Source organism: Corvus cornix, chromosome 7 (genome assembly GCF_000738735.6).
Source record: "Corvus cornix cornix isolate S_Up_H32 chromosome 7, ASM73873v5, whole genome shotgun sequence".
Taxonomy (NCBI): Eukaryota; Metazoa; Chordata; class Aves; order Passeriformes; family Corvidae; genus Corvus; species Corvus cornix.
This window is the reverse complement of record NC_046337.1, coordinates 4979768-4996910: the sequence shown is the minus strand read 5'-3', so window position 1 is coordinate 4996910 and position 17143 is coordinate 4979768. Positions and strand designations below refer to the sequence as shown.

At 35.4% G+C, this 17143-nt stretch overlaps 1 protein-coding gene across 1 annotated transcript in view; it reads right to left on the bottom strand.

The window, feature by feature from the left end:
* LRP1B (LDL receptor related protein 1B) overlaps positions 1-17143 on the bottom strand; it is a 636888-nt gene that overhangs the window by 41236 nt on the left and 578509 nt on the right. The window contains exons 72-82 of the mRNA XM_039555091.1: positions 16690-16812; positions 16113-16235; positions 15722-15859; positions 15070-15204; positions 13968-14087; positions 12565-12806; positions 6666-6889; positions 6299-6405; positions 4491-4607; positions 2511-2684; positions 1878-2003 (exon numbers count right to left, since the gene is read on the bottom strand). Of these exons, the coding sequence (XP_039411025.1) occupies positions 1878-2003; positions 2511-2684; positions 4491-4607; positions 6299-6405; positions 6666-6889; positions 12565-12806; positions 13968-14087; positions 15070-15204; positions 15722-15859; positions 16113-16235; positions 16690-16812 (1629 nt within the window). The remainder of the gene's footprint in view (positions 1-1877; positions 2004-2510; positions 2685-4490; positions 4608-6298; positions 6406-6665; positions 6890-12564; positions 12807-13967; positions 14088-15069; positions 15205-15721; positions 15860-16112; positions 16236-16689; positions 16813-17143) is intronic.

The window sequence follows — 17143 nt, the reverse complement described above, 5'->3', positions numbered from 1 at the left end:
AGATACATTTTCTAGATCTTCATCAGAAAACTGCAGCTCCTAATTTTTATTCCATACTGTATAACCTCCTAAAGGAAAATAAGCTGATTTATAAATTGACTTTTCTTTTGTTTGCAGGCTATTAATGACCTATTAATGGCAAGTGGACTGTCAGTCAGCCTTTAATCATAAACCTGTTCAAGATGCTGATCTTGGGGTCAACTCTGATCTTTCCAGAAATTTCTGCTGGTCTTTGGAAGCTGGAGTGTCAGCAAGAGACAAACGTTTAACATCCACTTACACTTTATAAAAGGAAAATCAAAATAGTGCAAAAACATTATTAGAGAGTACTCTGATACAGAAGTTTGTTTCAATTCACAATTTACAATCTGTGATACTACAAAACCTGCAGTCTACTACTACAAAAATAACATACGTGCAAAAAAAAAAGTAAGAAATAGCCACACTAGATATTACTTGAAATATAACTGTAAACAAAAACCTAGGAAACACTTATTCAGCAGCCCTTTAAAAAGTCGTAACAGATATTGCAGCCGTGGGAAAGCACTGAAAATTATCAATATATTAAAAATGCTTCTCTAGGCATTTTCTGGCTATCCATAAAAATTTATAACAAGTCATTTAAAAACCTCTTCAGATCTTTCTTTAATAAAAACACACATCCCTGAAAACATGACCACAGCATAATCCCTTGCCTACTAGTAAAAATGGAGCATTACTGAAATTATGGGTTCAAACTGGTACAAGTCAGCAGTGAAAAACAAATTTCTTTTATTTGCCCATTCTTCAACACCTAAGTAGTAACTATGGGTAATTTGAGATAATTTTGAGGTCGTGCTGTAACAGCAGAAATTTTTGACAAGTATCTACCTGAGATGGACACAGAGCTGACACTTGGAGGGTAGGGAGGGTGTTCAGACTGATTTGTGTCCAGAGTTGGACAGTTTTATTAATACCACATCATGAACCACTAAAACACAGTCCTGTTAATTCAATAGTTAAAGCCTAGGCAGTATAGATCGGTGAGATTTTCTCCAGGGAATTATGACATTTCAGGTAAATTAATTTAATTGCTAAATTGAGCACTTTAAGCACTGAGGATCTTGCCAAAATATCCATCACTTACACTTCTGAGCATGGAATTAAACATCAGAAAAACATTCTAATATGTATAATGCACACAAGAAATGTTATTCTGTGATTTCTAGAACATTTAAAAATTCAATGATTAAAAATCATTCCAGCAGTCTGACCACATTAGGTTTGGCCTAAATTAGAGTGAAGACAGGTAAAGTACTTAATAATCTTCAATGGAAAAGATTCCCTCCCCATCCCTAAAATACAGCAAGAACTTAGAGGCACTTTTCCCATGAAATCTGGTTTCCTGTGTCTCAATATTAGTCATTATAGAAGTTCCCAGAAGATATAATTTTAGATAAAAATGCTGCAGGTTTTTTTTTTTCTTTCTTTTACTGTTGCTTCAAAGTTGTCATTATTTGCTATGTTGCTCTCACTGCCTTTTCAGCATTACTGCAATGGTTTTTTTCCTCCTAAATGCCTCATCTTTAATTTGGGATTCAAAACACTTCAGAGATTTTCAAACTTCTTTTGGTCAGTATTTATACCCACTCACTTTTAAGTATCATCTTGTGTCAGTTAAGCTGAAAGCTCATTTTTCATTTTGATATTAGCAGGGGAGGCATTTTTTTTTGAATCAGGGATTTTGTTTCTTCACATTTCTTTTCCATTCCAGCTCAGTAACGTGTGTATTGAACAACATCACAAAAGTCTGGACTCACAGCCAGCCTGGCCTTTTGCAATGACAAAAACTGACCAGCTGTTTATTTTCTGGTTCTCATGCAGCTTGCAATACCTACCTAGGAGGCTCTGATCAATGCATGTTCCATTCATCAATGATTTTCCTTCTGGACAAGCACATGTTGCACCAGAAGGGTTGAGTAAACAAATGAATTCGCACCTCAGGTCCAAGCATGGATTAGGCACTGTTTACAAAGACAAAATATGAGAAACATTGCTTTTTATTTTTCTATTTAAAGAATTTAGAACTATGTTCTAAAGCTGAGAAAAGTCTGATACTTTCTACTTTCCAGGATATCAACAACCTCAACTCTGTGAACACACTCCCTCAAACAGCAGCGCAAGACCCCCAGAAGCACAGAATCTGTATCATTACCAAAAAATGTATGTGTAACATGGAGTAAAAAATTTCATCTGCTTCTGGCTAGAGGGATTTTTATTCATCTCTCTTCTAATTTGTTTTTATCTCTCATTTACAGTGCAGGTGCAAAAGGCATTTGTGTACAAATTTCTCAAGCGTCCTATCAAATGAGTGAAAACACATCAAGTAACCTAAATCAAAATTATATAAATAAATATGACTAAATCTATTTTCAGTTTGTACAATCAGGCTCTGGTTTATATTTCTACAACTTGGTTACTTTTTCCCCCCCCGAGGTGATATTGAGTTTAAAGTAATTATGCTTACTCACAGTCCATTTGTTTGTAGCGGTGAAAAATCAAGGCACTTTTTGCTTTATCAACATCCACACTTAGGTATTCTACAAGGCTCCTGCCAAATTTGTGCACTCTAAATGCACCATTTTTAGGGCCTGCTCCATATATGTAATCCTCAAAAATGTCAATTCTATGTGGATGCAGCAAACCTGGAATAAAAATGGATAACACATATTCATATATAAATAACAACGAACTTTGTTTTAATAAAAACTTCATTTCTATGATTACCACCTAAGGACATTATTTTTCAGACACCTTGTTTGGTCCCCACAAAAACTACCTTTAAAAAAGCAATCTTCCTCAAAGGAACTCTTCCCATTCTGCAGACAACTGAAATCTCAAGCTTTTTATCAGCTTTGCACACAACTGAACCTCAGAAACTGGCTGATCATATAAAATAGGGAAATCCCACAGTAACAACTCACTAATTAGAACAGACTTGTTCTACTTGTCGTACTCTAGGTATAACACTTTAACTAGATGTATCTGACAAGAAGAAAGAGGTTATTTTGCTTCAGATCAAAGAAACTATTCTGGCAAAACATTTCTTCAGCTTCTTCCTAACACATTTGAAATGCTAGTTTTTGTACTGCACTTGTTTTAATTCATAATTATAGGAAATTAATGAAAAGAAGTTGTTAACTCTACCAATTCCTCATTTTTAAGAGTTCTGAGGGCCTATTAGGCCACCAACTGGATTTCCTGTATACAACTGGCTGGAGAATTTCACATTTACCCTCTAAGAAGGCAATGGCTTCTAACTAAAACTTCTTTGCTGGAGATGCATCTCTTCCTGAAGCCATAAAGAAACAGAATTTATCATTCCTTGTGATACTTTGTGCCTGCTATTTTCTCCACTTACTCTAAAAATGGTTTTGAATTTCCCTTGTATTTATTAATTTCATCTTTCAGCCTTTATTTCTTCCTACTGTTCTTTCATGCTATCAATACTTGGGACTCAGTATTTCATTTTCATGAAAATATCTATGAATTTTAAATAATTATTTTATGCCTGTTTAATTCAATGGGTGGAAGTTTTCAGTCTCATTGCAAAGCAATTTCTGAACTCCCCCAGTTTTCCTTTGGTCCAGTGCTAGAGGAGGTTGTGGTCAGATCCCTACACTCAAGGTGATCTCTCTTCAGATAGTTATCTTAATGTATATTGATACATCGTGGAATTAAATGCTTTTAAACCAAAATAAGATTCTTTAAATCTTGTCCTGCCCAATTAGGATTCTGGGAGATTTCTCCAAGTATATTCCAGAATACCCTGGTGAATTCTGTGTTAAAACACTCAATAGCACCAGATATAAAATATCACCCTGATGATTTTCCAGAACCAGCTGCCCACTAAGCAATCCTCCCCAAAAGCCTGCTTTTAAATATTTTTTTAAATGTATTCCTTCTCTTTTCTACTCAAATTTCATAAATTTCTTACTTAACCAACTGTCAAAAAGCCATCGTGCAACTCTATGAAACCAAAATCTCCCTTTTTATCAAAAGGAACTTTCTTAATTCCCATTCTGTTAGCAGAAGTCTGTGATTACTCACTGACCTGAAGTCAAGGCCATTATTTTTCCCAAAACCAATTCAGACCAACTGTTCTATAACCCCTAAAACTCCCACTCAGTGCAGGCAGCTCTGATATAAGCCCAAGTGAGACCAAGCCTAAATATTAACCACAGTGTTATTCAATAATACCTAAACTTGGAGATCTGCACATTATCAATGAATCTTTGTTCCCCTAAGGTAATTTTCTTAGATTATCCTAAAGCTAAAACTATTTTATCTAGAACACCTGTTTAGATAATCTTTGAAGCATTGCCAAACAAAACCACAAAATATTACTTAATAATCACTGATTTTTGCTTATATAGTTTATCTAAATAGTAAACTTCAGCCAAATCAAATCAAATAAAATAGGAATCATGTTATACCAAGGCTCTCCATACCTTGTTTCGTGCTCACAGACACAACTGAATCGGACCCATCAAAAAGAACACTGCCAATAACAGATAACTCAAAATCAGCCCAGAACAAGCGCTGACTGAACTGATCAACTACGAGACCTACAAAGGAGATAAAGTTCAAATAGGTACATAAAACCTGAAAAAAAATTAACATTTTTATGTAACTCTGCATCTTTATGTCATTCATATTCTTCTGGATACCAAATATTGTGACAATGAAAAGACTTGACTGGAAACTGAGGAGAATAAAATATAAGAACTCTCTCTTAAACCTTCCCCTTGGGGCAACTACAGTTTTTTGCTTTCTTTACCTTACTCTGCCCAAGGTCAGCACCTTTTCTAACCCGTTCTCCTCAGCAGGTAGGGATATAAATACCAGGTGGGAATTAAGTATAGAATCAAATCCTCTAACCTGTTCTCCCAACCAAAATCTAATATGCCAATTGCACCAGTGTGATCCTGTGTGAAAAACAAGGCATTCAGAATTCATGGAGCCTTTGTACCCTGTTTCCACACATATGTAATTGTGTTCTCATTTTTATCACCAATACTTCACATGCGGTCTTACAGAATTAAAAATCAGATTATTTTCATTACATTACAGCTGCAAGACTGAAACAGCAATGCTGGCAGATATATATATATATGCATATACATATATATATTCATCTATATATGAAAACAAAAGTGAATAAAAGATAGATGGCATTATGAATACCCAGCCTCTAGGCAATAATTAAATAGTTAAATCGAGTAGTCCGTGCTTCACAGAGGAACATTAAATGGTTAATATCCATTTTAGGTCACGTCAAAAACTTCAGTCTGAAGAAAATACTGGAACCATAAAATAATTTCATTCTGAGCTTTTGAAGTTGCAGTGCATCTTTAATAAGAATGGGAAAAGGTATTTTTCTTCCTACTTATGTAAGTAGGTAAGCCAGAAAAAATACATCAAAAGAAATTATACATAACCGCAAAAATACTCCTCTTAAGGTCATAAATTAATCAGCTACAGAGAGATGAGAGGAAGTGGAGAAAATCTGACTCACAGACCAGTGAAATATGTTTACATGTAAAACTCCATTAAAAAAACCCCTCTTTAAAAGAAACACTGATATTCAGGGATATGGCTAAAGAGAATAATTTCTGGTAAAAGGCAATCACAATGTGTCAGCTCTGTGTGATGCATGGCACCTGTAAGGGGCATGGTTTAGAAGCAGTCCCCACTCTCCAGCTTTAAGTTATTCTTCGCATTTTAATGAGAATATTTAAATACAAATTAGTGAATAACTAGCATTCTCAATGTATCTTGCACGGTATCAGAGATAAAAAAAAGTATTTATATTTGTTTTATACATATAACACTCCAGTGATAGTTATTTCTATGTAAATCCTACAAAGTCAAGCCCAAATGCTCCAACTCTCACTCCCTCTTATTTAAAATAGGAAAGACATATGTGGTAATAAATTTAAGAGCAGTTCAAGCAATATTAGTAAAGTCCTATTTGGGAGGAAATATTAAAGGTTTGAACTCTTTCTTTGCATTCCCTCTACATGGGCCTGTGTGAAATATCTGACAAAAAAATTAAAAGACTCCATAAACATCTATTTCCTACCATGAAGTAAAGCAAGAATAGCACAGAAGGATGTTACTGAAGTATTTTCAGGCAGTACATACAGGAAAATGCAAGTTTCTTGGGTGTTTTGTCAGTTTGTTTGAGTTTTTTTAACTGAAAAACTGAAATCTGAGTTAGTGAGGACCAAGTATTTGGGAAAAATAAGGTGTTTACCTGTAGGTCTTTGCAGGTTCTTTTGAACCAATATCCTTCTCAGAGTACCATCCATAGATGATTCCTCTATGTGAGACCGGTCCCCAATAACGGTCCAGTACATCATCCTGAAAGTATTAAACACAAAATTAAGCTGAATGCCTACACAGAACCTCAAAACACTTCACTGACACTAAATTATTGTGAGCCTTTCAACCTTCCTGGAAGAGATGGGAGATCTTGGTTTGCATTTAGGTAAACTGAGCAGGAAAGTTGAATGAACGACTTGGAAAAATGTAGACACTTGTAGACATCATTTTCTTTCCCTTGCTCCATTTTGCAATTTTATCTCAATTACCAAACCAGAGCGATGCTGAGGGATACATACCCCTTTTTGGGATTTACAGCAATTGCATATGGTTCTCCTGCAATGCTGGTGAGGAGCCTGGTGCAGTTTGGTCCCTTCAGCTGTCCCACATTGATGGAGTACCTCAGGCTGGTCCAGTGAGTCGTGTAGTAGCTGAACCAATGCATTCGGGAGTGATCAGTCCAGTAAACATTCCCAGCCACCCAGTCCACAGCAATGCCCCTTGGCCTTTTGAACTCTGGACACTAAAAAGATGAGATGTTGCAGTCAGGTTTGTGGAAATGGTCTTTCACAGCAGCTGCACAGCCACAGGGTAATTTTTTCGTGTAATTTTCATGTAATTTTTTACAGTGAAACATCAGAAACACTGCACTGGAAAGGCATAAACTGCACCTGCAGGAGTCCAGCTCTAAGGGATCTGCTGACACTTCTATGCAATGCAGAAGAAGTCAATGCTTCAAATCTGTTTTCTCAGGTTTAAGGCTACCCACATTACGGAAAAGTCACTTTGGCATCAACTACTTGAACTATTGGTACTGAAGCAAATAAGTTTCATGGACTGTAATTCAAAACCAAAGGAAAAGGAAGTTTTAAGATTAGACAGCTGTTTTAGTCCATGCAGAAGCATGGTATGGTGATCCATCCCAAAGGCCTCAGTGAAAACAGCAGGAGAGCCCATCCTGAGGCACAGCTGCCAAGGATAAAGAAAATCACTGCAATTAGAAAACTGCAGAAAATTCCCTCTGTATTCCTGAATATTCAGCTTCACATGTAAAAGAGGCTTGGATGATTATAACATTAAATTTATCAACTGCAGGATCTCCATAATGATGTTTTTCCATGATCATTAAGGCCTAGATCTAAGAGATGGTCCTAAGGATATTGCAGATAGGAGATCTATATGAACGAGTTTCTCTAAAGTTTACTGGCATTCCTGCAGAAACGAGTAGCACCTGTAAAATAGGATTAATCAACTCTAACATGAATGCAGCATATCATAAAAAATTCAAGACCAGCATGAGCTAAACACATGTACAATTATTTGCCTATTTACCTATAATGACATCAAGTTAAATTATGAACAAAAAACATGTATTCCTTAAAAAAATGAAGCAATGGAATGCTACTAAGCTACATAGCTGAAAACTAGGAAAGAAAATCCTAAAATAACTTGTTTTTCCTCAAGTGTCAGAGTTCCCTAATACCACAAGACATCTGTAGACTATTTTCATCATAAAATAAAGGTCATTTCATTCTCTAGGTGAAATAATAGGACCACGAGGGTGAATTTAGAGTGTTCATTGTTCGTAAACTTTTAATTCTGCAAAAATGTCACAGAAGGGATGTTTTATAGATATATAGAACCTTGATTTTTGATTTAGAGGAATAGTGAAGCAGCAAAATCAATCACTGCATCCACAAAACAGTATTCCTTTAAAAACAGGGTCACAGTTGATTTTTTAAGAAAATACTGTATCATAATTCTTTGGTATGCAATGATGACAGTGGCAGCACATACTTTCACAAATAACAGAAAATTAGTTTTCAGTAAGTGTAGCATTTGTATATAACAAAGAGTTTTTGTTATATTCATTCAGCAACATTCACAGAAAGGACCAGATACAAAAAAAAAAAGGGTATTTTCATATAAAACCGATGGTATTTTTAATCTAAACTCCTTTTAATTCTGGGCAATATTCAGGCACCTGAGTGTAGAAACCTCTCATACCTGGAGATCTCTTTGGATAGTGAAAGGATTAATGGCACTGGCTTACAATGCTGGAACCAAATACTCTTTTAAAAGGAGAGCAGCTGTCATGGCCAGAAAAGCCTCTCACCTTTTTTTTTTTTTTTGACTGTTCAAACCCACAGTTTACAATTAAACTGTTTTTTGAGAGCCTGGAAAGACCAGGATGGGAGTTACCAAGCAGAATGAGAGATGGCTCCCAAACAAGCTGGTTCTAGATACAGATGAGACATCCTAAAAGGGACATCCTTAAGAGTCTGAAACAAGGATGGGGTTGCTGAGGAACACTGACTCCTTCTCCTCAACCAGACAGGAAAGGTGAAATTCCAGTAATTCTGGGGGGAATATAAAAGATCAAATGAAGAAGGAGACAAGGAGAAAAAATGGCAGGGAGCCATGTGGTGTAAGAGATTTATAAAAGAGAAAAAAACCCACTAGCTGATGCTATGGCTGTGTAATTTCCAGTTGTGTTCATTAAGTTTCAGCTACGTGATAGTTCTGAGGTCTTATGCATCTTCTCACACTGTCTAGTAAAATTACTTGCTGGAAATGAGCTCTTACCTAATAGCTTATTTGGATTATGCTAATTTTGAAGAAGAATTCTGCATACAAAATAAGGATGAAAATACAGGAAGAAAATCACATTAATGTTTTCTACAGTGATTTTAGCCCACTTTGATGCTAAATATAATGTACAACAACATATTAGAAAAATTGGGGTTTGAAACCTAATTGCCTTTTACAATTTGGAAGTCTCTGCACAGCTAGAGAACACATCAGCTCAATGACTTTTGATCAGAACTGCTGTCTTTTGTAAATTCTGTTCTCAAGGTAAAGAATTAATAACAAAAAACTGAAAACCAAAAAACCAACAAAAAAATCAACCCCCAAACCAGCCAACCAGCCAAAAAAAGAAACTGCAGTAACAGCTTGGATCTGGCAACCATTTTCATATAATGGTAGATTACAGAAAAATTTTAAGTCCCCAAAGTAGATGACAACTCTAGTTTGTATCATAAGCACATATGAAGCAATATTTTATCTTATTTATTTTGCAGATAATTTGGGTATGGAATTGCTATGGAACAAAGTAAAAGAATGTTTTATTTTACTTAAAATATCTTCATTTAAAAATAATACATTATCTAATGTTATATTAATAGAACAGTAAAAAGAAATGAGAAACAACAAAACTTTTAGACTTTTGCCCACTGAAACACAACATTTTCCTTGACATATGAGCGTCCCAATGGGCGCAGTGGTTCACCAAACCACCATTTGTATTACAGAGTGTAGGATCATTTATAAATCCCAACCAGCTGATTCCAGAAAGTCTCCTAAGTACATAAACTTCATCCAGACAGAGCTGTAGCTCTAAGGAAAACCATAAACCCATGCTATTTAGAGAAAATGGTCTGGAAGTAGTTTGCATTCACAGGACACACTGCATTCCACTGGACCCTGGGGCAAGTGTTAGGACAACACGAGTGGATGTGTCCCAAGAGTGCTTAAGGGTCCCTGTGAAGTTCTCAGAACACTAGGGCTGGAGCAGGCTGCCAATATTCCCACTGGATACACCACAAAACCTATGCTTTTCTTCCTCTTAGATAGTATCATTATTTTCATGTTCATCTTTTTGCCCTCGTCCATAAAATAAAGCACTCGCGCTGAAGCGTGGGGTTGCTCTGCGTTGAGATTCACCTCAGATAACTTCCCTGTGTCTCTCCAAGGATTAGGCAGCAAACAGCTGCTCCAGTCATCACCAATTCACTCTGACTGTCTGAACTCGATTGGGATGAAATCCTCTTCTGCATCTGTCAATAAACTCTGAAGAGTTGATATTTACTATTTCCTTTAATGCTTGAATTTGTACCAGTCTTAAACCCCTTTTCTGTGAAAAATAAGAGAGCTACTTAAAACTATTCTCTGAGGAAGGCTCTTGATATGCTAATTCCACGGAGCAATTTCAGTTGAGATGGATTTTTGCATTAATGTAATTACCTGAAAATGCAGGTGACTTTGTTCAAGTTTACTGTTCTGATTTACATATCAAAGTCTAGATACAAAAGTTATAATGTAACCTTTGAAACTTACCCATTAAAAAAAACTTGGGTTAAAATTAAGAAATTCTCAAGCTTTTTAAAACCAAATTTCGGTGACAATATTAAAGCAACACTATAAAACCAATTAACCTAATGATCACCAGCAAATAAGGCAACAATATTTGAATATTAATGAGATAATACTGGGAAAATAACTGAATAGTTAAGCACAATAAGAAGCAAATGTTTCACAAATATAAATGAGAAGTGTCCAAGATATATTCAAATACAGTGTGTGCATTTTCCACATTCAGATTTGTAAAAAAGCTTTGTCTGGCTTGGATCAAGAGTTGTCACAAGGACCTACCTGCACTGAGGAGACGGGAACATGGGGTATAAAGAAAACCATCATTTTTTCAATATCTTTGAATCGAAAAGGAAGTGACTAAAAAGTATTCTCAGATAACAGTGAAAAAGATATGAAAACCAAAAAAAATTTCAGTGCGTTAGGAAAACAGTTCTAAGACTATTTTATCTCTATTAGTATAAACAGGGAGACAATGACACATCAGCTGTGACAATTTCAACCCCTGGACTATGAAGAAGTCTGAAGGAAGCTCATGCTGAGTTTTACAGACCTGTAAGAAAGACCCGTCAGAGAGGCTGTGGGTCAGCAGACTGCTCTTATTGCAGAATGCATCTACACATTACCCCAAAATAGAATGCAAATAAACAAACAACAGCACCACCTGTTATTACAACACTTTAATTTCACAAGGCTTTACAAGTTCATTACTTTCTAATAATGGTCTAAGAGAAAATCCTGTGTATCAGGATTTTTTAAGCACAAATACACACCACATTTAAATGAGAAAAACACCACAGTAGAATTATTCCAATCTTCAATATGAGTATCCTTCTGCAAATCTCAGATGACAGAGCCGACCTACTAGAAATTCTAGGAATTATTTTGTACTTCAGATCTACTTTACATTCACTTTCTCTCAACAAAATCCAAACCCTTCTGCTAGGCAGGTGGAAGTATTGGTTTTTAACCACTCATAAAGATGCCATAACAGACTCAAGGTATCTTCAGGGTCCATCCTGAGGCTTTTTGCCCTGCTGGTGTCAAAGGTCAGGAATGTAATTCATTTGGAGAGGAAATATCCTTGGATGGAAGATACTCAGTAGTGGCTTCAGACGTGTATGAATTATAGATGAAAGATTGGGCTACTGCTGCTACTCCTGTTTATTCAGCTGGGTGTAAAAAAGCAGTCACAGGATGGAAGGTCATCACTGTTACCTCTCCTAAATTTAAGGAAACATGAAACAGCCAGACAGGTGTTTTTTCTAACTGGATTTACTACTGGGCAAGAAAAAACTAAAAATTCTACTCTGCTATCAAACTCAATAAAGAGTAAAAAACCCAAAATCTAAATTTACAGCCTTGACCACATTGTTATCTTGAGTTCAGTACTATCACATCCCAGAGAATTTTGTAGAAATATTTTAGGTAAAATGAGTAACAACCTGCATTTATTTTATTTTCAAGTAAAGACCATTTGAAATTACCGAAGCTTATAAAAATTCACATTTCTGTTGTGAAGTCCAAACTTACATTTATGTGTATTCAAAATAAGACACTATGCAGTTCAACAAATACAGGCAGAAATAATAATTGTTCTAATGTTTAAATATACATCATAACTTTGCCAATATTATTGTCTATATGATCACTGTAGAAATTAAGCTTGTGTTTAGCCTATCAGCATTTTCTGTCTTCCAAGGATTTGAAATTCATGGCTTTCTTCTTACATAGATATTACATTCTTCCCTTTCCTCTCTTGAAATAAAAAAATCTTGATGGTATACAGACTTTCCAAGCTTCTAATATAGTGATTATTTCTCTGTAGGAAAGTTTTTTAAATCCTGCAATTGTGTTGTCTTGGAGACTCTACCAAATCTGTCAGTCTTGAACAGAAAGGCTTTAGTAACCATATATATCAGTGAAATAAAATCATTCTCAGACAGACATTTTAGTTTACTAAATCAGCACATGCTATTACAGTCAGAACAGCAAAATAAACTGAATGGAATTTGTGTGATTTAATCTTTGATTTTGATCACTTACTATCAAGCCACTGTTACTCTGCCTTCTCTCTCTGTCGTGAAGTTTTCTGTAGAAAATCCCTCCTGGATTAAACTGAGTGCTCCAAACAATCATATCCCCTTGAAAATATGCATCCATTCCAGTTATCCTTGAATTGTGTTCAATATGTGATATTTGCTGATGAGCATCACTGTAGTTGAACGGATATGCAAAACCCAGGATGTCAGTGTCATTAGCAACATAGAGAACTTGATCTTCAGAGCCTAGGGATTATTATAATGAAACAAAAATAAGGTAAATGTCAACTAATGCAAAATCAGTGAGTTTAACTCAAGTAGCTTCTCGGTGTTTAGCTGATATCACTTCTTATGTTAAATTTTCTGGCTGTTGAAGATTGCAAAAACACCCACACTCTGGGCAATAAATGCAATTTTTGATGCTCTGATATCAACATATCAACCTCAGTGCTCTTCAAGGTCACAGTGTGACACCCAGGACTATATTTTAAGGAGCATGCAATATAAGAATTTGAACATTTTTAAGTGGTATCCAAAAAATACAGGATATTATGCATTAAGCCCATATGAATCCCATATTTTTATATGCATGCTGTCTTTAGAGGGTCCTACATGTATATATTAAAGGAACACAGAGCTGTCAATAAAGATTTTTAAATTTCTCAACTAGAAATTAGAAGTGGAATTGTTTTATCTTTAGTGAAGGCAGTGAAGTTTGGAAATTGACTGCAACAGGACCCGTGCAGTCGTGCCTTACATCTCCTCATTTCAGATAGCCAGATACCATCTTGATCCAGATGTGAAGTATATTATTCATAAGAAAATGCTCTCTGACATCAATTCATTGTGTTTTGAGAAAGTTTAAAATCTGCTGGATACTTCAGAATGTATTCAAATTATTTTTTTCCCCCATTCATATCACATTTACCCATAGAGAATCAACTTAAAATGTCTGTCCAACACATTTACTCCTTGTGAGTATGAAATATCAAACATTTGTTCCCTTCCTCCTGATAAATGCAAGAACAAAGAGGAGTTTGGTTAAAGTAAATATCAATGAAGGAAAGAGGGAAGCATGAACTGTATTACAATGAAAATGAAGCTTGTGAAAAATTCAGATTTAGGATAATGATTCCCAGATTTTTAAATTATAAGCCCTCAGAATTGTGTCTGTGTTCCTATAAAAACAAACCATTATCTTCAATTAGTAACCCTGTTTGTTCCCATGTCATAATCTGATTTCTTTAGTAACAGGCAATGATGAAAGACCCTGAGAGAGTCCATGTTATGTGTGAAATACTAATGACTCATTAATATGGACTTCCCATGGCAAATTTCCTTCCAAAAAATGTGGACAGTGTAGATAACAAATGACAGTACTGTCTACTTTGATTTTTACAGCCTTACCTTTTGCTATGCAACTGTTATTCCTTTCCTTGTAATTTTTCTCACACGCACATCTGTAAGAGCCCTTTAAATTATGGCAGTGTTGGGAGCAGGCACCAAATACCATGCACTCATTGATATCTATGAAGAAAACAATTGTAATTTGTATACCTGCAGTTTAATACACAATTATTTAACGTGTTCATAAAATCATGGAACAAAGGAGATGAACAAAGTCAACTCACAAGCAGTGCTGGATCTTGCAACAACAAAAGGAAACCCTTCACATTAATCACTGATGTTATTTCCACTGCAGTCAACATATCTCAGATAATTTTTTATTTTAGTTCTCTATCATTTGTCAACCTCTCATCTCTAGAACTTGAAAGCAGCTTTGAAAATGAAAACATGTGCCACAGTTATGTCTAACATACCTTCCTCTGCTACAGCCAAAACTACATCATTATCCTTATTGGAAAAGCTCCTCTTTACACTTTTTTCTTAAGAGCCAAAAAATGAAGGCTATATTCACTTTGATAGTCCCATGGAAGTGACCTGAACTTCTGTCAATTACTGCTCACCAGTAAGAAAATGAATTCACAACCCATTCTTTGGGAAGGCAGATTTAACTTATCTTTCCCATCAACCTTTTCATTATAACAGCTGTGTTTTCCTGCTCACCAGTATGGCATCATATCTATTAAGACTACATCTTTCAGTTTACTTTGATTTCAGTTTTGTGTTATGCATCTTCATTATTTTAAGCATCTCAAAATACTCTCATATGCCAGCCTCAACAGCAATGTTAAATAATCTACTAGACTTTAAAAAATCCATTTACTCCTTAATTATTTAACAGCCTGACTTGAACCTTTTTACATTCACAACTAATGTTAAATTTTTGATAACCTCTCCAGGTAAAATGTATGAATCTACATCTTGTAAATCCTGTTGATTTCTTAATCCCACAGCAACGAAACAGCTTTTACTCTGTGGGAAAAAAAACCCCAAAAAACCCAAACAAACAAAACCATGATCTGTATCTCCTTCTCTAGCATAGAAAACTGACTACATGGTTGACTTTTAATACTTTACAACAAGGGAAGATGGAAAATATCTGTACCTTCACATTGTCTGTTCCTCCTGTTTCTTTGAAATCCAGGTTTACACTGACACAAAAGGGATGATTTTGTTTGATTACAGAATGCATCATCTCCACAAGGATTCACATTATCTTCACATGTATATTCAGAGACACCTAAACATAAATAAAATGTCTAAAAAATCCCTGATAGATTTGTTTAAAGTGTTAAAAATGAGACCTAAAGTAACAACAACAAATAACAAATTTATCTTTCTGTTTAAAGAGTATCAGGTAAATTTTTAACAAATTAATGACTTCACAGTGTTTATCTACATCTGCATAATTTAATCTATTACATTTCATGAAATGACAGTATTTAACTGAGATACTATGTTTCACACCAATTTAATACTAAAATTTTTCTTGCTGCAAATATGATACAAAATACAATCAATTTGTACTTAAATTTTGTAAAGAACTCGTAACTACTCCAAAAAACCTCCACAAGTTGAATTGCTATAAGATTTGCCTTGCTCTAGTGGTACAGAATTCCATCCATTTCTAACTAAAAGAATGAACTACATTAAACTGAGTTCTAGATTGTTCAATAGGTTTTGCTCAGATGAATATCTCAGTTAATTGTTTCTGTTCTGCTACAATCAAGAAAACAAATCTTGCCAGCCCAACTCACTTATTTTGCAGTCTTGCTCATCGGAGCCATCTCCACAGTCATCAAACCAATCACACTGCAGCTCCATGGGAATGCATTTCTTGTCATTGCAAGCAAACTCATCCTTCTTACACGGTCTGGCTTTATACGTGATTTTATCTACATAATTACAGATTAATAAGAGAAAAATAAATCAGTATTCAAGATTCTCAGATTATTTTAGACACACACAAATGGGAATGACCACAAAGCATTAAGCCACTGGAAATTATTTCAAGCTTACTTTCTTTTGGTTTCAAATTCTGACCTACTAACCTCCAGTTAAGCTTTACTGAAGGACAAGCAGATCTCTGTAACAAAGTTTGCCTTCAAGGTGTTTGATCTGAATGCCTTGAAAGGTAATATCACCTACCACAGTGATCTTCATCCGAGTTATCCCCACAGTCATCGACCTCATTGCAAATCTGCTCAGGCCGCAGACAAACCCTGTTGTTTCTACATCTGTATGGCCTCGTTGGAGGGCAGGGAAACTTTACTGTGCAGCAAAGAAAAGAATCAGCTGTTACCCAACTATTAATACTTTTTTAATAACACATCATCAAAGCCAGATATGTGTCGGCACTGTAAGCTCTTCATTTAGAGAATTTGTGTGATAAGGGTAATTTATACCATTTTTTTAGAATCAGTAAATATGGCAGAATTAAAACAGAGGAAGTAGGAAGAGTAATGATGCTCAATATTACATCATACAAGGAACTTTTTCCCCTCTGTGGGTTTCCTACAGAAAATAATAATGTCTCAAAAATATCAAATATCTGAAATTATATGAAAAGCAGTAACAAAAGAAAACTATATCCCGTATTTTAAGCTTGTCGTCTAAAAGCAAAACAAACAAAATTTAAGACACACGTGCCTTTATATATTTGTGTATCTTACACGTCATTCTTGCTTTATTATATAAAAAAACTCTGAAAAATGTAATGTCATACCACACATTTCAGCAACTTCATCAGAGTTATCTCCACAGTCATCCTCACCATCACAAACCCAAAAATGTAGTTTGCAGAGGGAATTGTTGCACAAAAATTCATCAGCTCTACATATATTTCCCCCTGGGAAGATGAAAAGATGACAAAAAAAAGTCAGGAAAACAAAAAGAGGAAAGAATGTCAGTTTTTGATAAAACTAGTACAGCCAGTTATCACACACTATTTGCAGAGAATAGCACAGGTAGCATAACTACATTTACAGATCCCAAAGGAATGGGTTGGAGAGGCAGAGGAATACTCATTCAAAAACCTCTTCCTTGCCCAAACACTTCCTTTTACTGACTGCTGGCTGGGAATTACTGAATGCAGGTACCAAAGACACCAACGAGTGAGCAGCTGGGCATGTTGCACTTGCATTTTGCCAGGAGATGTTTAAACTCCCCGTCTGCGACTC